Source organism: Epinephelus fuscoguttatus, linkage group LG19, assembly GCF_011397635.1.
Source record: "Epinephelus fuscoguttatus linkage group LG19, E.fuscoguttatus.final_Chr_v1".
Lineage (NCBI taxonomy): Eukaryota > Metazoa > Chordata > Actinopteri > Perciformes > Serranidae > Epinephelus > Epinephelus fuscoguttatus.
Window position 1 is genome coordinate 6,215,236 of NC_064770.1, and position 21,908 is coordinate 6,237,143.

General features: G+C 41.6%; 1 protein-coding gene across 4 annotated transcripts; it reads left to right on the forward strand.

Moving 5' to 3' along the window:
- Positions 1-236: 236 nt before the first annotated feature.
- Positions 237-20,125, forward strand: cog1 (component of oligomeric golgi complex 1). 4 transcript variants are annotated; one of them, XM_049561463.1, is made up of 16 exons: positions 237-582; positions 1,294-1,541; positions 1,722-1,903; positions 3,762-3,938; positions 4,620-4,776; positions 6,618-6,828; positions 7,027-7,390; positions 9,272-9,726; positions 11,975-12,121; positions 12,209-12,370; positions 13,023-13,147; positions 14,192-14,300; positions 14,540-14,649; positions 17,811-17,892; positions 18,057-18,080; positions 19,907-20,019. In XM_049561463.1, the coding sequence occupies exons 1-15, from the start codon at positions 277-279 to the stop codon at positions 18,063-18,065; spliced, it is 2,844 nt and encodes a 947-aa protein (XP_049417420.1). In that variant the 5' UTR covers positions 237-276; the 3' UTR covers positions 18,066-18,080; positions 19,907-20,019. The 4 variants fall into 4 exon arrangements, with proteins under 4 accessions (XP_049417420.1, XP_049417419.1, XP_049417417.1 ...); XM_049561462.1 differs by having other exon boundaries at positions 19,904-20,018; XM_049561460.1 differs by lacking the exon at positions 18,057-18,080 and having other exon boundaries at positions 19,904-20,125.
- The last annotated feature ends 1,783 nt before the right edge of the window (positions 20,126-21,908 follow it).

Genomic DNA, 21,908 nt, shown 5'->3' on the forward strand with positions numbered 1-21,908 from the left:
GAATTATTATTATTATTATTATTAGTATTATTATTAGTATTATTATTATCATTACTAGGCTACTATTACTAGTTTGAGATTATTTGATTGGCTCAGCATTGTAGGTAGGCGGCTCCCAACCTACACGGAAATGTTCCTGACAGACAGCGTTGGTGACCAATAAACGCATCATACTCAGTCGTCGTCACATTTTTGCTTACGTGGAGGCAGGAAGTGTACATCCCGGGTCTTCCGGGTTAGAGTTCCTGGAACAGCTCAAGTTGTTTTGGAGGTACGATGGCCGAGGATCCTGCGTTGTCCCTTCGGGTCTCGGAGATCAAGGACCCGGCGGTTCTCTTCGAGCGGTACAACACCGCAGAGATCCGCCGGATCGAACGCAAAGTCCGCGGGGAGATCGAGCAGAAGAAGGAGGAGCTGAGGCAGATGGTGGGGGAGCGCTACCGGGACCTCATCGACGCTGCCGACACCATCGGAGAGATGAGGCAGTGCTCGGAGAGCGTCGTCCAGTCCATCCAGGACATGCACCAGTACTGTCACAGGCTGAAACAAGGCAAAGCCAGTGTGAGCAGCTGCAGACACGAGGTGAACGGCTACCCATCTGCATCTGTTGTAGTGGTTGTAAACCTACGCCTATCTGCGCTGTCATAGTAGGGACACCAAACCTCATTAAAAAATGTGCCAGTTCATTATTCTATGAGTTATATTCGTGCACACCCCCCAATTATGACTTGATTTTACACATAATGCGACTCAAAGAAAAGTGATGATCAATTCGGCAAAAAAAGATTGCTGCATAGATCATATTTACCCATAAAGCCCTAACTTGTAGTAATGTCCAGACGTCTTCGGAGACAAAACACACAATAGCTAACTGCCCGAGCCAGATAAGAAATACAAAACTGTACTCAGGTGAAGTGCTGCTGGTGGATCACATGTATGCAGAATTTACCTGAAGATGGTATTGATTTGTAAACTGCCTGAACATGTGTTCTGATAGGTGTGTATTACTGCTGACGCAGAGGGCAACACTATATTCTAATATTTGTAATGAAATTTGGGGATATATCTCTGGAATACAGTACGTTTACAGCTTTATAGATGGTTCTTATATATAACCTGACATTCACATACATGTAATACATTATAATGCTACTGTCTATCACCACATCGTCTGGTGCTGACACCTATTATCCTCATATTATTGCTTGTCTCCCTCACATTAATTTCAGTGCACACATTATCTAAAGTCTGTTCTGTATAAATATGCAATGTGTCTGTGTCATCCTGTTGTAGAGCCAGAGGCAGTGGCAGGAAAAGTTCTACACCATGGCCTCCCAGATTAAGCTCCTCTTGGAGATCCCAGAGCGCATCTGGAGTGCCATGGAGGCGTCCCAGTACCTCCAGGCCACCCAGCTCTACCTGCTCTGTTGCCACTTGCACAGTCTGCTGCAGCTGGAGGCCGCTACAGGGGGCCATTACAGCCCCATTCTGGCCCGCTTCCCTATTCTGGTTCGGCAGGTAGCCACCACCGGACACTTCAGGTACTGGATGTTTTGTTACTTGTGTCTTTATGAAGACACGCTGTCATTAAGTAGAATTTCCTGCCTGAGAGCTGGTAATTCTAACAGAGAAACTCCAGGCCCCAAAACGATAAGAGATCCAATTAGACGCAGTTAGTGAGAGCTAAGTCATAGGTCTGTAACTAGTCTGGCCTCTTGCAGATCCACCATCCTCCTGGACAGCAGGTCTCTGCTGCGGGGCCGTGCAGTGTCAGACCAGGCCATCGCAGAGGCCCTGGTATCCACCATGCTGCTGGAGGACAGCTCACCACGCCAGGCCCTGGCTGACTTCTTGTTGGCCCGGAAGGCTTCTATTCATCAGCTGCTCAACCAACCACAGCACGGTATTCTACCATTTGTAACACCTGGCAACATATACTCTTTATAAATAAAGTGGGCAGTTACAGCCAGTATGAGGTTAGCCTCACCTGCAGCAGGATGACGCTAACCCCCCAACACCAAAATCTACCACTGAGTCACTGAGTGAAGAAGTTACACTGCTGGCCGTTAGAGTGTTGGTGTTTTTCTGTAGGCTGTTGCTCTTTAAAAGTGAATAGGTGCAACAGTCCTTGCCTCTGCAATCATTTATAAGGTGTTGAAACAGTTTGAGACATATGTTATAAGATTTATAGATCAGTGTGGAGTCGAGCAAGAGAGAGTGACTGTGGATGCACTCAGAGCGGACAAGTTTGAATGATTGGAGCAGAAAGGAAATTAGCAATTAAGCTGTAAAGTGCTGGTGCATTTTTTCTCTGAATAACTTGCAATGCTGCTCATCAAGATCCAAATACAGTAGACAAAGTGTCCCCCGAAGCAGGAAAGTTATCTTGCTATGTTTTCTGTCGGACTGACATTTGAGGCTGTGTGCATGTTTGTAATTGTCATTGGATGCTGTCTGCGTCTGGTCTGTTTATCAAAGTAATGCATACCGTTGCCTGTCCGCTGTGGGTTGGTGACTGAAATAGGACAATAACAATTTTCTCAATTTTTTTGACTCAAATTTAGCTTACCCATGTTATACACTACTTCAGTACACTTTTAGGGGATAGTTTGGATCTTTTTAAGTGGGGTTGTGTGAGGCACTTATCCATAGACATTTTATTACCTATTGTCGATGTCAGTCAGCACGCTCCCAGTTTGGAAAATCAGGCTGCAGTCCGACACAGAAGCTAATCACTGCACTGCCGTGGAGGGGGGAGCAGCCAAATGTATTTTAGCTACCTAAGAAAATCAATATCAGCTTAAGTGTATGCTATATTAAGAATATTTTCACTTCTTTACCTGAAAATTAGACTGATTTCATACAAGGAACTGAAGCTGTTCTGTCACTCTCTTCAAAGCCAGACTCCATTGAGGAAAACAGTGATTTAACATAGCTGAACACAGGAGCTGCTGGTTTGCTGCTGCTTCAGACAGTTATTTTGTTCATTTTATTGTGTGGCTTTGGTGCTTTAAAGGGTTTGTTCAGATTCACAATAACACAAACTAACTAAGTGATGGAGGTAGCAAGCAGTATGCCAGCGCCTCCTATTTTCAGTAAGCCAAAATGACTGTTTTTCTTAATGGACTCTGGTGGTTTTGACAAGAGCATAGATGGGAAGTGAAGCCATTTATGGCCTCCCTGTCTTAATGGGGTATCTAATGGAAAAAGCTTTTAAAGCAAATATAGTGTACACATAAACTGTTATAGATGTTGCCAGGTAGAACTTTTTTGGATGGCTAAAATATGTTTTGGCGCTGCCCCCTGTCCATGGCAGTATATTGCTTAGGTTTCATGCCAGACTCCAGCCTGCTTCTCCCAACTGGCAGACTGACATTTACTGTATGTAATACACTGACTGTGGATAAGTACCCCATACAACCTCACTTCAAAAAATCTGAATTGTCCTTTAAAGAACAAACATTACTGTAATCACTACAGAACATTGCAGATGAACATTTAATATCTAGAAATTTACTTGCAGAGAACACCTGTAACAGTTTGGTCACATTAACCCAGACACATACTAGGTTTCCATCTAGTCTTGTTTGGTTTACACAGAAAGCATACAGACAGAAGTATGCTTAGCGTAACAGCTTTTGCTGTGAAGCCAAGCAGGAGATGCTATTTGCTGTATCAGTATTTTGTAAATGTCTAAATGAAGAAAACAATGACCTGTCAAAATGTGTGCCATTTTATAGTAACTTGTGTATTTGGTTCAGGTGCAGGGATCAAGGCCCAGGTGTGCAGCCTGGTGGAGCTGCTGGTCACCACTCTGTTCCAGGCCTACGCTGTCTTCTACCTGCCCCCTGAAGGAGGCCCCAAGCCAGGGGAGGGAGCCCTGAGCTGCGGCATGCTCTTCTCTATCCTGGAGAATGTCACCTCCACCACACCTGCAGGTATAACAGCTGGAGTGTCTGGATACTTTTGGTCATTTCCTTACTGAGATCTATCAGACAGGCCTGTTTTAGCTGGATTTGCGCTCCCTGTATTAACAGGCTTTTGGCATAGGCACTACATGTCATATATAGTTATTTTCAGAACTGGTTTGGGTATTCAAAAATGTCATTATTTGGTATATCAGTTGTATTATATATGCGGTAGGTCAGTTTTTTAAAAGCTAACAAATTAAGATTGTGTTTTTCTTTTTCTCATTTGAAAGGCCCTGGATTTTAAAACAACAGTTATTTGTATTTATATGGACAGTGGAGAGTATCAGAGTTCCAAGGGTGTATGTACTATGTTGGAGGGACATAAACAGAAAGTTAAATGTTGGCAATGGAGTAAATTGTGGCCTGCATCTGAGACCTTTTTTTCCAGCCAATGTCTTTCTACAATTTTCTGAATCTGTACCATGAAAAGTCATGCTATATTAGCTACGAACACTTCCTGTTTGCACTGTTAATACTAAAGAAAAAAACTTGAAACATGATGTTTATAGGATAAAATGTACAAGGAGTGCCTTTTTCACAAGAAAAGTCAAAGTCACTCAGGGTCCATGAACAGACCGATGTATTCTGAAGCACAAATGTCCATAGATAAAGAAAATGTGAGACCATCAATCCCATCTCTGTCCTCAGCTAAAGACAGGAGGGTGTTGCAGGAAGAGACGAGTACAGCCAGCTGGTTCAAGTTCCTGCCTCCTTCCATCACTGAGTTTCAGCCTGCCCTTCGCACCCTAGCTCAACCAATTCAGAGAGAGCAGCTCCGAGACACCCTGCAGCAGTGGATTGATACGTAAGCTCCTACCAATCAGGACACTGCTTGTCTTTTTCTCTTTCTCTTAGGTGTTTTCAAAGTTTGACATGAAAGTCTAATTTTAGAATATACAACCACAGAGACTCGGTTTATGATTTCAGGCATTAGCTGTCTATCAGATGGCAGCAGGCAGAACAGTTTGTGGTTTGGGTGTCCAATGATCCTGTTGGCCTTCTTTGTACACCAGTTGTATTTGCCAAACCCACTAGATGGCGCTCTTGGTGTAATGAAAAAGGATCAAGGGATGGTAATGCAGTTTGGTTTCAACCCTTTGCTGAACCAAAAAATAAGGAAAATAGTTCGAGAAGCTTTATTTGGCCATTGCTAGTTGAAACTAAACTGCATTGCCATCCCTTGGGCCTTTCGCATTACACCCAGAGCGCCATCTAGTGGATTCAGTAAATACAACTGGTGGTTCATGAAGCTTCATTTACACATCACTGCTGGGAGTAGATGGATGGGAAGTTTGTCCTGGTCACGTGGTGGGCATCATCACCCTTAGGAGAGCGTCATGGTTGATGCATTAAATGATACCAAAGTATGTAATGATTATTAACAAGCCTCAACAGGCTCCAAAAATATGCGTTTAGATACAGATGAATTGGTACAAACGGTGGAGGAGAGTGATTGCTCACAGTTATGGGCTATCAGAACAAATCAGTTCTGGAGACTAAGAATTTGGTCTTGAGTTCTGGTGGTTGCTGCCAGAGGTGTGGACTCAAGTCACATGACTTGGATCCGAGTTGGCGGTCACTGTCTTGGTTTTTTTGGAGCCAAAGGTGACCATATTTGGGCAAGAGGTTAGAGCTCTGGAGAAGCGAGGGGTGGATCTGACTCATAGACTGTGGCGATGCCTAGTAGACAGCTTGTTCCTCAAGTGGCCCCACCTGTAAACATGCATAACTTATGGCCTTGATAAAATGTAAATGGGTGAGTTATAAAAAAAAAAAAAAAAAATCACCCCTGTGCAGTTGTCATGAATGTTGAAATTAGCTGTAGAGACCAAAGCCACTTTCTGTACCAGGCTGTAAACATGTTTATTTCTGCTTCAGATTTGGGCATTTTATCATGGGGGTCTATGGGGAATGACTCTGTTTTGGAGCCAGACTCAAGTGGCCATTGGAGGAATTGCAGTTTTTGGCACTTTTATGTCATCTTAGTTTTTCAGACTTAAAGGGTTGCTGCTTAGTTAGCCCCCACCGGGGACTTGACCTGGGACTTGCCTGTCTTGACCTGGGACTTGACTCGTGACTTGAATGAAAGACTTGAGGCTTACTTGTGACGTGCAAAAGAACGACTTGATCCCACTTCTTCAAGCGCTTTGGGGTTGCATTTTTGATGTATGAAAGGCGCTATATAAATAAAGTTTGATTGATTGATTGATTGATTGACTTCTGGTTGCTACTAAGTCCTTCTGGACTCATTAACAGTGACTGTAATGCTTTGCACGAACAAACATCATAATGAAGTTCTGTATAAATGAAAGGTCGACTGACTACACACAACTGACTACAGACATATAAATGACATTAATAAATGTGATTATCAGAGAATAAATGCTACCATGAATAAATGCAATGAACACAGGGATGAATGGTTAATGATTAAGGGAGGACTGAGACAAAGCAGCCCTCCTTGGTGCCATCTTCTTCCACAAGAACAATTTCTAATATCATATATTGATTGAAACAGACGTTTCAGGGAGTTTTCCATGCTTTTGAATTGGTTACTCAAGCCCTTAATCAATCATCAGTACTATCGTTTATTGTTTTTCTGTTAATATCTAATCAGTGCCTTCTGAATCTGTCCTCCACTCTCAGCTGTAAGGAGGACATCTGCCGTGGCGTTGGCAGCCTTCTTGTCTATGTGAAGAGCCTGAAGGGTTTGGCAGCCATCAGAGATGCTGTGTGGGACCTCCTGTCCACTGACTCCATCAGTCAGCACTGGGGCATTGTGTGTCAGCGGCTGCTGGAGCGCTCCCTGGCTGTCTGGAATGACTTCCTGCAGCAACTCTTCCTTCAGCGGCTGCAGGTTAGTGCTCTGCAAGCTTCACAGTCATTATCATATTTTTCAGCATCTCATGGGTCTGTTCAGTACTTTATGTGGATTTTTGCCTCCTTAAAATTTGGTGTTGTGTTTGATCTCACAGTAGTGGCAGGCCTGCCTACTGATGCACTGAAATTGTACATATTGCATAATTCCAAAGATTCCTTCCTCCTATTTACCCAGGCCATCACCAAAGAAGAAACTGAAGCCATCTCAACGAGCTCCGTCCAGCTCCTCACCGCAGCTGTGAGGGATCTTGAGGGCCAGACCATCCACACTTCTTCAGGTACCAACCCTGCCTCAGGCCGTGGGGCCCAGTATGAGGTAGATGTGGCATCCTTCCTGTGGTCCGAGTCTCCAGGGGATCTGCTGAGTGATGCGGGGTGGGTCAGTGTGACCCAGCGGGGGCAGCAGCACCAGAGAAGCAGCCTGGCCATGAAGACCCAGGCCCTGACACCTTGTGTTCAAAACTTCTGCTCCTCCCTGGATGCTAAGCTAAAGGCCAGGCTGGATGACCTGCAGTACTACCTTCCCTCCCAAGACACAGGTAAGGGCAGTTCAAACTTAGCTACTGTGGGCTACGCTGCCAAGCCATGTCATATTCAGAACTTAGACAGAATAAAAATAATGGACAAAATCACATTGACCTTACCCACTGGTTTGTCGACTCCTGATCTGAAGCCTCAAAGTTTGGCATTTTGTCCATCACCATCTTCGATTTTTGAAGCCAGAAGTGACCATATTTAGACAAGAGGGTTGAGGTAACCCTACCACTGTTTGCCAGCTTGGTTAGGACTGTGCATATACAGTCTTTGGTGAACTGTGATAAAGCTAATGCTAATGCTAATTTTTGCTAGTAAACAACAGACCATTTAAACAAAATATACTTTTTAGAAAATAAAAAAACGCTAAACAAGAATGTTTTAGGCGACCAAAACATCGCAATTAACTTTCATGTACTGAAAACACATTGCGGCAGTAAGGGCTACAGCTGCAATTTTTGAGCCAGCCTCAAGTGGACATTAGAGGAACTGCAGTTTTTGGCACTTCCACGTTGGCTACAATTTTCAGCTGCATCCACCTGTTCATAGTCTTACCAGTTTGATATATAGCCTGGGGCATAGTTCATCATTGTCTTTCACTGGCTCTGAAGAGTCAAACATACCTGATCTGCAGAAGAGAAAATTGAGTGTTGAGTGTATTTCACTTCTGCAGAGCAGGGATATAGAAAATGGATGGTGCAGAATAGCTAATATGATAGCTTCCTTAATTATGTAATTTACACGCATCTTTATGAGTTCAGCACTGTCACTTGTCATGATGCTTTGTCCATACATTCATAGTGCCCAGAGGAATCTTTACCAATTTTCCTGTAGTGCCACAGTGAGATTGACATTGGGTTGGTTTTGAGTGAAAAGTTTCAACAACTAGTGGATGGTTTCCCTTGTTGGTCTGGCCTGACTTTTAATTTATTGTCACTAGCATGTCATCATTTTTATTTGTCTAGTAAAATATTTTGACATACATTTGATGGATTGACCCAGAGTTTTGTGCACAAATTCATGAATTCCAAACAATATATCGTAATGACTTGGATGGTAACCTGACTTTTATTTCAGTGTTACCAGCAGATTGACTTTTTTGATTTAGCGTTAATCTCTGTGAACAGATATCTACACATTTATGCAGAAGGATTTTGGCAGCGGAAGCATCCTGGGGGCCATTTGTAGTCCGAGCAGTATTGACCAATTATGTTTGAGCTGCAGGTTTACAGTCTGTGTGGAGTGGCGGAATGCTTTAGCTGAAAAGCAATCTTAGAACCGATCAGCTATAATTTGGTGATGAGTTAGCTTTATATTAGCCTTTTCAAAAATGTATCTGCATTCATATGCAGATACCTGTTTATAGAGATGAACCTAAATGATCATCCCATGGAAGTTGAAGTCTTGGACTGGATGTTCACTGGCTACACCAAATCTACTCAAAAATTGCTCTTTGCCTCCAGAGGTTTTATCCTTGTCAGACTGATAGTCATTGGGTTCGGAAATTGATTCAGAGTAAAATTTCTCAAAAACTATTGGATGGGTTGTCATAGAAATTGTTTGACACATTGATGCTCTCTTCAGGAGGAATTGTAATAACTTTGGTGATCTTCTGACTTTCCATGTAGCGCCATCATCAGGTCAAAATTCTTATTTTTCCAGCACTTTGGTTTATGGGCAAATACCTTCAGAGCTACTGACATTCCCATCAGCCTCAATTGGACTTTAGTGCCAATTAGCATTTATCTCAGAGCACTGCTGTGTGTATGTGCAGCCTCGCTCTTATTCAGTATGACCCTTTAGTATCCTGCACTGTACGTAGACCCAGTGTTGTTATCACATTCTAAATAGTGATAAATGTTCATCTTTCACACTGTGCTTGGCAGGGTCAGACTCCATCTCAGTCACACTCTCCACCTCCGGTCCCAAAGAGAGCTCATCAGCATCCTCGTTCAACCGCTTCACCGACTCGCCAGCAGTTGAGGAGGCTTTACGTGAAGGCTGCATGGCCTGTGTCCGCCACATCCTGTCCTCCATCCGCTCTGAACTGGCTGCAGCTTCACCTGACCCAAGCCCAGCTGGCCTCAGTTCAGTCCTCTTCATGGCCAGACTGTGCCAGTCCATGGGTGAACTCTGCCCCAACCTGAAACATTGCATTCTGGGTAAACAGAGGGCGTCTGAGGCCACAGCGAAGGGAACCCCCAGACAGGGCAAGAAGCTGGGCAAAGCCAAGGCCGCCACTGAGGTCAGCCCCGCCCAGGCAAAATGGGCGGGACTGAAGGAGGAGCTTCTCACGTGCAGCATGGAGGCGTACCGCATCTGGAGCTCCGCCCTCTCCAAAGTTAGACACTGTCAGAAATGTAGATGTTTTGTGTTGTTGGACAGTAAAGTCCTGGTCTGTAGACACTAAAATAGCAAGGGGTAATGAAACAGTAGAATTTGAGCATGGAGGTTCATTTTTTTGGAATAGTAGAAGCTTAAAAGCCTAAAAGTCCATCTGTTAATGGCTTCAGTTCCCCATCTGTTCTCTTATCAAAGCCACCAGACTCCATTGACAAAAATTATATTTTTAGCTCATTGACCAGGGGAGCTGCTGGTCAAGTGCTGCTTTGATCAGTTAGTTTGTGTTATAGCGTGACTTTGGTGAATCCGAACCAACCACTTTAAATGCTTAAGTCATGCAATAACACAAACACAATAACTGATAGAGGCAGCAGTAGACCAGCAGCTCCTGTGTTGAGCAATGTTAAATCACTGTTTTTCTCAATGGTGTCTGGCTTTGAAGAGAGCAGTGTAACGGCTTTATTAGATCTTTGAAGATTGCTGTCTGACATTAAGGTAAAGTGGTAAAAATATTCTAAATATAGTGTAAACTTAAACTGATATAGATTTTTTATTAAGATGGCAACAGTGCGTTTAGCTGTTGCCCGCCTCCACAGCAGTATGTCGCTTGGCTTCTGTGTCGGCACTTCTGCAGCTTCTCAAAGTGGGGGTGTGCTGACTTCACACATCTGTATGTTATACACTGACTATGTATGAACACCTCAGACAACCCTACTTCAAAAGAAGAGGGAAAAGATTTTAAAACTGCGTTGACTATTTTGGTCACTTTGGGGCAGCAGAACAAACTGAAAACTCAACATCTGAAGTATACCTGTATCACCTTCTTACGTTTTGGCTAATGTGTTAGCACACAGCTGCCTCTTCACACATTTAGCAGACACAGAGTAACATTAGCATGATGTGTAATAAACTATTTGCAAAACACAAAGCTCATTTACTAACTTTTGGATCACTTAACATTATCTCACAGCCTTTATTTCACAAATGGACATGGCTCAGGTGTCATCATATGATCTTAAAAGAATACTTCACCCACAAAATGACCATTTATATATCAGTTACTCAGCCCGTTTTATGGGACATTTGTGAAGAAAACTTTGTTTTTCTCTCATGCCTCCACGGTGAACGAAGAATCCAAAAAGGCAAACATTCTTTATGAATTGAAATAAACAGGAACCATGTTTAACAACAGCAAAACTATATCACAACTTCCATTTACAAACTCTCCCACAACACATGCAATATAATCCAAGTCTCATTTATCCAGTTATATGCTCAGTACTTACCAAACACGTATTTTCACTAAAGTGTTATAAAACATGTCAGTCTGTGAGTAGTGAGCCCTGAGTGTGCCGTGTTTTAAACAGTAATATTTCAGTGAAAATGCATGTGATTGTGAAGTACTAAGCATCCAGTGACTGCATAAATGAGATTTTTATCCTGCAGGAGTTATGTTACACCTTGTAAATGGATGTTATGATGCAGTTGTACTGTTTTTAAACACAGCCCTCATTTACTTCAATTCATAAAGAATGTTCACCTTTTTTGATTCTTCGCTCACTGTGGAGATGTGAGAAAAACAAAGTTTTCTTTACAGCTTCAATGTAACACGCAGTGAGTAATCGATAAACAAATTATTATTTTGTGGGTGAAGTATTCCTTTAGTGCTCTAAGGGATTTCAGGAATTGATAAAAAACTTACCGCTGCACTAAATAACATGGTAACATTTACAGTGTATCAAATGATAATGTGAAAGGCGTTGCTTGCCGTGACACACCCATAGACAATTATCAACTCAGTAGTTGAGCTCTGCAGCTCTCCAGAGTCTCTTGGTGTCTTTAGCTCACACTTTTGGTTGGACAGAACACAGACACTGTTTAGACACTTAATCTCATTTCCAGTAGCAGCAGGCAGCTGCTCAGAAACCAAACTGCAGTCAGACAGTTAGAGACCAGCTGGTGATCATAGTGCAGCATCTAGCAGCTGACGTGTTAGATATTTAAATAGACTTGCATCCATCAGGTGGACACAAACAAGATTCTAAATGAATGCGTCTGTGTCTGCTGCTTAAATCAGCAGCTGTTTGCCAGCACATTAGCCATAACAACATATTAAGCTGGTTATATGTCAATGTTGTATGTTGTTCCACTGTTCCCAAATGCCCAAAATATCAGTGAAGGCAGCTTCAAATCATATTGGAATTATTTCCAGACCTGCCTAGTGATACTGTGTGGTGTTATGGCAGGTGCTGCTGGATAAGTTTGGCACAGCGTTGCATGCTGAGTCTGCTGGTGCCATCCTAACAACGGCAACAAACTGGGAAGATCTGGAAATCCAAGAAGAGGCCGAGTCGGGGAGCAGCGTCACATCCAAAATCCGTCTTCCAGTCCAGGTCAGCCACTCCCGCTAACACAGCCTGGAGTCACAGTGATTTCTGATTCCATTTAGTAATCTGATATGAAACTTGTGTGTTCTGCAGCCCTCTTGGTTCGTACAGTCACTGCTGTTCCAGTTGTGTGTGGAGGTGAACAGGGTGGGGGGCCACGCTCTGCCCCGACCCACCCTGCAGGAGCTGCTGCAGGCCTGTCTGGCTCAGGCCCTGCACCACTACCACAGCCTCACACAGCAGGCCCTCAGCAGGGTATGTCTAACACACACACACACACACACACACACACACACCTACTTAAAAACCTTCCGTGTTTAAGTACTGTAGCCATGGATGTAACTTTTGTCTCATCACCTATAGATTGCTGAGGGGACATTTGGGTATCGTGTGCCATTATCTTTAGATGCAGTGTAGTCTCTAAAAAGCTTGGGCTGTAAGGGTAGTCATCATGAGGACATTCAGAGTTCATTCGTGACCTTGGAAACAGCAGTTGACAAAATAATCTCATCTCATGGTCCATTAGCTCTTCTTTGACCGTATAGCACAATCTCCCTTAGCAGATGTTTTCCTCACACAGGTGAATCAAATCCTCTTTTTTAAAATTCACCTGTGGCCAATTATATCTGCCAGCTCAGTCCCTCACATTGAGCTTTCAGGACATCCTCTGTAGAGAATGAGATTGAGGAATAGAAGGAGAGAGTTATGAGAGTAGAAAAGTAAACGGGGGAGGAAAGAGGAGAATGAAGAAGAAAATGAAAGAAGGGGCAAAGAGGAAGAGAAGGGAGGTGATCAGAGAAAAGAAATCTGAAGGGAAAACAGGAGGAAGGACAAACGAAGGAGTAAAAAGAGAATTAGGAAGGGGATTGCACTTTCTTTTATTTATGTTTTTCTCTTCATCTGTCAGGAGGGTGTATTTCCCATGACTCAGAACAGAGCCCTGCAGCTGCTGTTTGACCTTCGTTACCTCAACACTACTCTGGGCAGCAGATTGGAGGAGGGCAAGAGCTCCCGATCCCACCAAGATCCCAGGTAACATCCTTTGTCACAGATTCATCACACACAGCCACTTTGGTGTGTTGCTGCAGAGCAGAGATCACCATCACCATCAGCTTTTGTCTACAGAGTTTACACTCTGCTTCATTGACACTTGTTCTAAAGTGTTTTACTGCTCAGCTGTACTGCAAACAGCAATTCATTCAAAATAAATGAAAGACATGGCTATAACTAAAAATTTGTTTCATGGCATTTTAAAGTCACACCTCAGTATTTAAAGGTCCAGTGTGTAGATTTATGGAGATTTAGTGGTGTCTTGCTGTGAGGACTGCAGATTGCAACCAGCTGAAACCTCTCCTGGTTAGAATTCCTTCAGTGTCCATTGTTTTTACCTGGAGTCAAATTATCCACAGAGGTGGAGATCCAAAACAAACGGACCAGGTGATTAAAACCGGTAAAAACACTGAATAAAGCAGTTTCACATTTAAAATATCAGGGTTTTTCTGACACTGCTTGTTGCAGATGGGCTTCTAACTACAGTGGCCAATGTCCCTATCTTGAGCCACTGTTTGGTTTGTCCGTTCTGGGCTACTGTAGAAACATGGCAGTGCCACATGGCAGACTCTGTGAACAAGGACCCACTCCTTATGTAGATATAAATGGATCATTCTAAGGTAACAAAAACACAACAGTTCTTATTTTCAGGTGATTATACACTAAAGGAAACATGCTTATTATATTATATTCATTTCTGCCAATATATACCCCTAAATCCTACACACTGGACCTTTAACTGTGACAGCTGTATAGACTAAGTCTTCAGTCTGTTAATACTCAAAGCAAAGCATCTCTGGTAGTAGGTATTGAATATATGGAATTTTACTTTTCCAGAATTTAACCCAATGGCACCCTGATTTAAAGTGATAAGTGTGACCATGTAAATCAACAGCTTTAGGAACGGGTCATTTGGAAAAGTATGTGTTTTGTATTTGTAATGTAGAGTAATTTCTCTGTAAATGTAAAGTCCTGGCAGCATAAAAGGCTCTGAAAGCTGCAAACATTGTGTTCTGTGTCTTCCAGATTCCATGAGGTCTGTGATTGGCTAGAGGGCTATATCGACCCGTTTGACCTGGATGTGTTCACACCTCCACTGAACGCAAACCTCAACCGCCTGTCCCAGAGGACCTCGGTACTTTGAGCCCTATGCCAGCAACAACACACACGCACACTAAAAAAAACAGTGTAGCTGTAGCTCTGTGAACATAGATGCATCAGCACTTAATGTATGGAACAACTATTCACATAAGGTCTGAGATGAACAGCTAGAATAAGCTTGTCATACCTGTCCAGATGTAAGCGTACACCTAATAAATGGAGCTGCTCTGTTTGCTAACATTGTTCAAAGGTTGATGTAATGTTGTGTCTTAGGTGCTGCTGGGGCTGCTGACGGGCTCAGAGAAGCAGTTTGCCTTGCGGAGCAGCAGTGTGAACTCCCAGGAGCCGTACAACATCCTGCCACTGGCCAGCAGTCAGATCAGGTCGGCTCTAGCTCATAAAATCAGAGCTTTTCTGTTGGACAGGTGTCAGTTAGTGACATCAGTGTTATTAGCTTAAACAGACAATACCATCACTGAGAAGACATGCAGTCTCTGCTGACACTGTATGTCCGTGTACTACCTGAGAGGATACGTGAGGAAACCTGCTGTAGTCCTTAAGGCCAGGTATTGTTTGAAATTTGTATAATTTACGCGAGATCCTTTTGGTCACTAGCAGCCCAAGATCTGACGCAGGATCTGAATTAGTTCAGGGTGGGATTGTATTTCACTGGATCTAATCTGATTCAGTAAAATGGCTGATATCCAGTATCTGAATCCCTTCAAATCCCTTATCAGATACATGAAGGTTTAGCTTTCATTATTTGCAAGAAACTAAATAGAAAAAAATAAAATAAAGATTCTAAAGAGATACCAATTAGTTTTATAAAAACTTTATCAATACCTTATAATGCTGAGACAAGGAAACACGACAGACAGAAACACTACAGTTTTGAGTATAGATGTCCTGATCAAATGTTTTTTGGCCCTGATGCGGGTCCTTTAATATTGGGTATGTACTAATAAAGAGTCTGATCCAATACTTATGATATTGATTCATTTAATATGTATTGATACTGTATCAGTATGTCAATATGATCCAAATACTGAAGGCTCTTATTCAAAAATATTAAGTTTCTATCAATCAAATCAAGCCAATTTTTATTCAGGGAAAATTGGCTGAGCTATAAGCTCTTTTACAGCAATGCCTTCAGTTCACGTTCAGTGGGCTTGAAGGATATACAGTATATTATGTTTATGTTTATTGTAAATAGAAAGGGACAGTGCACATTAATGAAGATGATCACTTAAGTCACGTAAATGTGCCAGATTTAGCCACACAGGCTAATTTTCATCTGCAGTCCCTGGCAGGTTGATGGTGTAAGTGCAAATAAGAAAAAGACAAAATAACATACAAAAGCACAGAAACACATAAGCACAGATAAAAACGGATCAATGGCATGTCCATTGAATGGCACATGAGCATAAGGCAAGCATATAACCATAGACAAAAGCATATTATATGATAGCAGTTGCAATAAAATGATAGAAAAAAATCCATAAAAAGCAATAACTAGCAGCACTGTCTGACAAGAATTATAAACAGCAGTAAAAAAAAACAGTAAAAAGATGGAAAAGTTAAATAACAAATCTGCCACGAATGAAATATACATAACAGCAATAAAAACAATAAAATGAAGAAAATAAAAACAATAAAAAACTATCATGTCTGTGAATTAGCCAAAGCAGGAACACAGTACAACAACCATACCATCTAGCATACACTTGAAATGATCGAACCAAACATACCTGTCTAATTTAAATACCTCTTGTAACTTGTTCTGTTTATTTGGTGCAAAAAAAAAAACCTAATTTTCCTAACTCAGTCCTGATCTGAGGAGGTACAAAAAGGTACAAAAATTCCTGTGAGCGTGTATGATGATTAATTAGATTTTTGAAAGAGAAGTGAGGTAGAAGGGTAACTTTCCTAGCAATGCCTTATAAACAAAAAGCATTTTTTTTCCCTTTTCTCTCAGTGAGAGAAGACCACCCCACATTCTGATATAGCTCACAGCGGTGAATTTTAAAACCATCGACAGTAATAAAATGGAGAGAACTGTGATAGACTGTATCAAGTGATTTCAGTGTGGATTGGGCTGCGTGCATACAAAATATAAACATAGTCTAAGACTGACAGTATAGTTCACTGAACAATTGTCATTCTGGTTTCTAAAGAGATGCATGAGGCAGAGAGAGGCAATGCACCCAGAGCTCAGGCATGTGTGTTTTAAATCAAAGCTTGTCATTTAGCGAGCTGCCCAGATATTTGTAATCTGTAAAGCATTTAATTTGGACCCCATTCAGGGAATGGATGGAGTAGGCATCATGATCACACTTCCTTGACTTTGTAAATAGCATGAATTTAGTTTTTTAGTCATTCAAAACCAGTTTCAAACCAAGTTTTTTAAGGATTTCTACACACAGTCAAATGCACATTGGAGATTTCCATACAGCATCCTCCACAGATGGGGCTCAAGCATAAAGAATGGTATCTGCGTAAAAATGTGCTTTGCAGTTTTATACTGAGGGACAAATATCATTTATATACAGAGTAAACAACAATGGGCCTAAAATTGAACCTTGTTGCACCATTACACCATTTTTTATTCTTAAAGGCTCTGAATTTAGTCCTGCAGCATTTATACACTAGATTCTGTTGAAGAGGTAATCCTGAAATCATTTCAAGGATGTTTCATCAAAACCCAGCAAGGCTAATCTATCAAGAAGTAGTCTGTGATTAACAGTGTCAAAAGCCTTTGACAAGTCTATAAACAAAGCCACACAATGTCTCCTGCGATCAAGAACTGAAACTATGTCATTTACAACCATAGCTGCTGCTGTAAAGGTGCCATGACTAGCTTTAAACTCAGATTGACTGGGACTGGATTTGCAGACAAGAAAGTAAAGAGCTGTTTATTTGTAAATGATTCTACCACTTTTGCTAGACATTGGAATTTACAAGCTTTATTAAGGAAATTTTAATTGGGAGAATGTGACTTCCTGAAATTGATATGACAAGATCAGCTAGGGCACTGGTTCCTGGTCCCAGCAGTGGCACAGGGTCCATGCTGGTACGTGAGCTCCCACTAGTGGTACATGAATTATTTTTAAAAGATTAATTGAATTAACTAAAATTAGAAATTCACCCCCTCACCCTCCCGTACACTTGCCATGAATGTTGAAATTATCTGTAGAGACCAAAACCATTTTTGTACCAGGTGGTTAACATGTTTATTTCTGCTGTAAAGTGGGTATTTTAACATGGGGGTCTATGGGGAGTGACTTTGTTTTGAAGCCAGCCTCAAGTGGCCATTACAGGAATTGCAGTTTTTGGCATTTCCACAATGGTTTCATTTGTCAGCCATGGTTTGTATGCTTCGGGCACATTTTGGTCAGTACCAAAAAGTACTGAGGTTTCAGTACCCAGTCTTACTAGTGCTAACCAGGAAGAGAGAATGTATAGAGAAACTCTATACAATATGTGCATCTGTATTTTTAGTAACATTATTTCGACCTAATTCCCACCATGACTGTGTCCTCTGCAGGTTCGGGTTGCTGCCTCTCAGCATGTCGAATGTGCGTAAATCCAAGTCAGCCAGCAGGAGTTCTGATGTTCCCCACCAGCTGGTGAGTAACAGAGCTGGGATCTGCTATCTGAAGCTGCTCTGAGTCTGACTGAGTTTCATTGTTGTTGTTTCATATTTTCACAACCACAGTATGTCTTCATTTCTGTCTCATTGTTTTGTTCCACCCTGGGTAAATGTTGTCTGTCACACTCTCTGCCTTTCCAGCGTTTTTGAGTGCGAGAAACCCAGGCAAGTTCCTGTGTGTGTCTTGGTGTGTGTGTGTGTGTGGGTGTGCATTTTGGTTGTATTTTCAGTAGTGCCTTGGTGTGCCTTTGGTGCATTTTCAGTGTGACAGTACATAATTAACTGATGAAATGATACTGGAGTCAGATTTGCTGAAACTAAAGAATGCTATTCTGCTCTGTTCTCACTAATCTGCCACACTCTGCTTGGAATCATAATGTATCTCAGTATCAAACTAGTTACTGGACAGTTTCATGGGGCAGCAGCAAAGCAACAGTAGCCCTGGGGCATTCTTACCTGGTTTGAGTGGACCGATCCCACCTTGAGATTTATGCAGCATTAGTTAAGCTTGTGTTTAAAACCCAAAATCAAAAAAATTTTTTTTCCTCTTACCTGTAGTGCTGTTTGTCAGTCTACATTGTTTCAGTGCCAGTTGCAGTTGTTGGAGGTATCAGCTGTAGAGATGTCTGCCTTCTTTCCAATGTAATGGAACTAGATGGCACTCAGCTTGCAGTGCTCAAAGCGCAAAAAAAAAAAAACATTGAAAAACTCAACAGCAATGTCTCTTTCCAGAAATCATGACCCAGTTACTGAAGATAATCCATAAATCTTGTTGTGAACAGTTCCATGTAGGAACTATATTTTCTTTCAACTGAACTACACTTTTTTCTTATCCGCTGTGAGGGTCTTAAGGACAGAGGGATGTCGTATGCTGTAAAGCCCTGTGAGGCAAATTGTGATTTGTGATATTGGGCTTTATAAATAAAATTGATTGATTGATTGATTGATTGATACACTCGCCAACCGTATCACTGCGCAAAAGGAAGTAGGGGTGGGTGACATATCAAATTTACTCTATGTATCATTGCTTGTTCCACATGGGATATATGAAATGACCAAATCGTGAACATCATAAATCGTTAAATTGTCATGTAATTTTTTAAGCCACCGGCATGATGGTTCTCTCGCTCTCCTGTGGCTTTTCCCCTCCTACAGACACATATAAAGAAAGACTCACAAACATGATACCTCACACACATTCCCCCAGCCTGCAGATCACTTTCTCCGGAGTGATAGTGTGTTTTTGTATCTGAAGGGTTCCAGACTGCTACTATTTAGTCGCATTTTGCAACCATGGAGCACCAGTGCGACTTGCACATATGAACTGAAGAGCTGTTGGTTCCCACCTTACAGTGAATAAATCATCATGTATAACAGCACCGCTGTAACAGTTAAACTTAGGGAGTTTAACGAAAGCATGAGCAAATGGATCATGTATTGAAACTGCAGGGCTGCAGGCCGTGACTATTAATGTACATTTTGCAACCATGGATCACCAGTGCAACTTTCAAATATTATTAATATATGAACTGCAGAGCTGTTCCTTTGTTTTCCAGATCACAGTGAATAAATCAACACGTCTGGCCTGAGACACCCTGGGTGCTTCAAAATAAAAGCACCAGTGGTTCTGCTTTGATTCATTTAATCATAACAATACTTTATTGAGCTTCATTACAATAGTACTTTATTTAACTTCATTGTAACACTATTTTTCTTACTTGATTATCACAGTACTTAATACAGTAGCTAATTGATTTAACTTAATTGTAACTATAGTTCACACCTGGCAAATCACGCCAAAACATTCCAAACGGTTAAATAGCGCTACAAGTAAGACGAAAAATATGTATGCTCTTTGCCACTGACTCTGGTAGACCCTGGGATAATTGACAATGGTGTTGTGCATTCTGATCACTTACCAATTGTGATTACAACCAACACAACCCACAGAAAAACTCTGCAAACCTGAAATTGTCTCCTTCCTCCAGCAGGCACCTCCATCCTCCACAGCAGACAGGGAGGACAGCTTCCGGCCGGGTAGCCTGTTCAGACAGCTGGCTGATCAGGAAGAAGACACGGCCGCTCCTTCTTTATTCAAACTCAGCTGGCTGTCTGGCATGGCCAAATAACCCTTTATTGCTCATAACTTTTTATTTGACTTTGCAGAAACTTTGTAAAAAATAACATGTATAGTAAAAATAATTTTGTCTTTCAAGAAATGTGTCTTGTGTGATTTAATTCACCTGATCAATCAATGCAAATGACACTAAACAGGGACTTTGGAAATGGAAAGTATGTGTCCGTGAGCAATTAGTTAGCACCTATAAAATTATCAGTGCTTGCTTGTGCTCTATGGTTCATGATATACTTGCTTTTCACCAACATATGTGCATAGACAAGTAGCAGCAAGGTGAGAGGCATAGTTCACATACTTGCCTGTGTCATTTATCTGAACCTAGACAAGGAGGAAAAGGATATCCACTAGGTGGCAGGTTAGGGCTGACTCTAAATATCTGTAAGCATTTTTTAAAAAAATTTATTTAATATACTTTATTAATCCCCCTGAGGGGAAATTCAATTTTCACTCTTGCTGTCAATTATACACAGGTCCAAAAGACACACACGTGCAGTGCCCAGGAGGTGAACTGGCACCTCTCCAGCCGCCAGTCCACACTCCATATTTGGTCCAGACGGGGACTCGAACAGGTGACCCTCCAGTTCCCAACCCAAATCCTTATGGACTGAGCTATTGCCTTTGAGCACTTTGAGTTACTGCCGCCCGGCAGTAGCTCAAAGCGCTGCTGTACCTAAGTACAGCCTCACAGAGCTTGTTGGGAGTGTGCTGCTGATTTGACTCCTTATGCAACAAGATGCAGTTAAGCCCCAACTGTTAATGGGCTTAACTGCATTCAGCAAAATGTAGCATTTAATTCTGAAGATTTGCACAACCATTTTTTTCTAAGGACCAATGGTGTCTTCTGAATAAGACCCTCCCCGCTTGGTAAATGCCCACATCTTTCAAACTATGGGCCCCCAGTTTGTAAAACAGAATTCCTGTTAAAAATTTCAAGTCTCAAGGCCAATCTCAGACCACTCTATGATGACATTAGCCCACATCTTTCAAACTATGGGCCCCCAGTTTGTAAAACAGAATTCCTGTTAAAAATTTCAAGTCTCAAGGCCAATCTCAGACCACTCTATGATGACATTAGACCAGAAAGCTTCTCCAGAATTGCAGAAAACCAACAACTGTTTTTACAGGCTGAGTAGTACAGCAAACAAATCTATGCAACAGACTGATTAAATTTCTATGGTGGCCTTGAGGGTCAAAACAACATTTTAGAATACACAAAATTTAAAACATTTCACAAAACATGACTGTTCAAAAACACGACATTTCAGAAAACAGCAAGTCACAGAACACAACTTGTTGACAAATGACATCTCACAAAAAAAAATGACTTTTCAGAAAACATAACCACATTTCATAAAAGAACATGTCACAATGTTGTTTCTAAAATGTTGTGTTTTGACCCTCAGGACCACTGTAAATTCCGCTGCAGTCAAACATCCTTCATTAACTTCATTAGCTTCAGTGGTGTTTATCATTTTGTGACAACTCTAAAAAGAACTCTTTACTTTTAACTGTAAGCCTGTTACAGTTATATTTGAACAACAGTTTAATATTGTAATTATTTTATCATATCATTTGTTACATTATAACCTACCCAGCTGTGGCACTAATTGGCCAATACAATGTCATTATCATGGGTTGCCTTGGAATGTACAAAACAACCCAAACAGCCTACTGTGAAAAATGGTCTGCAGAGGTTAATAATATAGACTGTAGAAAATGTGTTTGAAGTCACTTGTATGGGTTCTCCTTCAACTTCAACAGTTTTCACATCTGATTTAACTATCAACACACACAATGCAATTAAAGGCTGCTTTATCTTGTTCTCGTTTATTAAATTTGCCCAAGTAACCAGATAC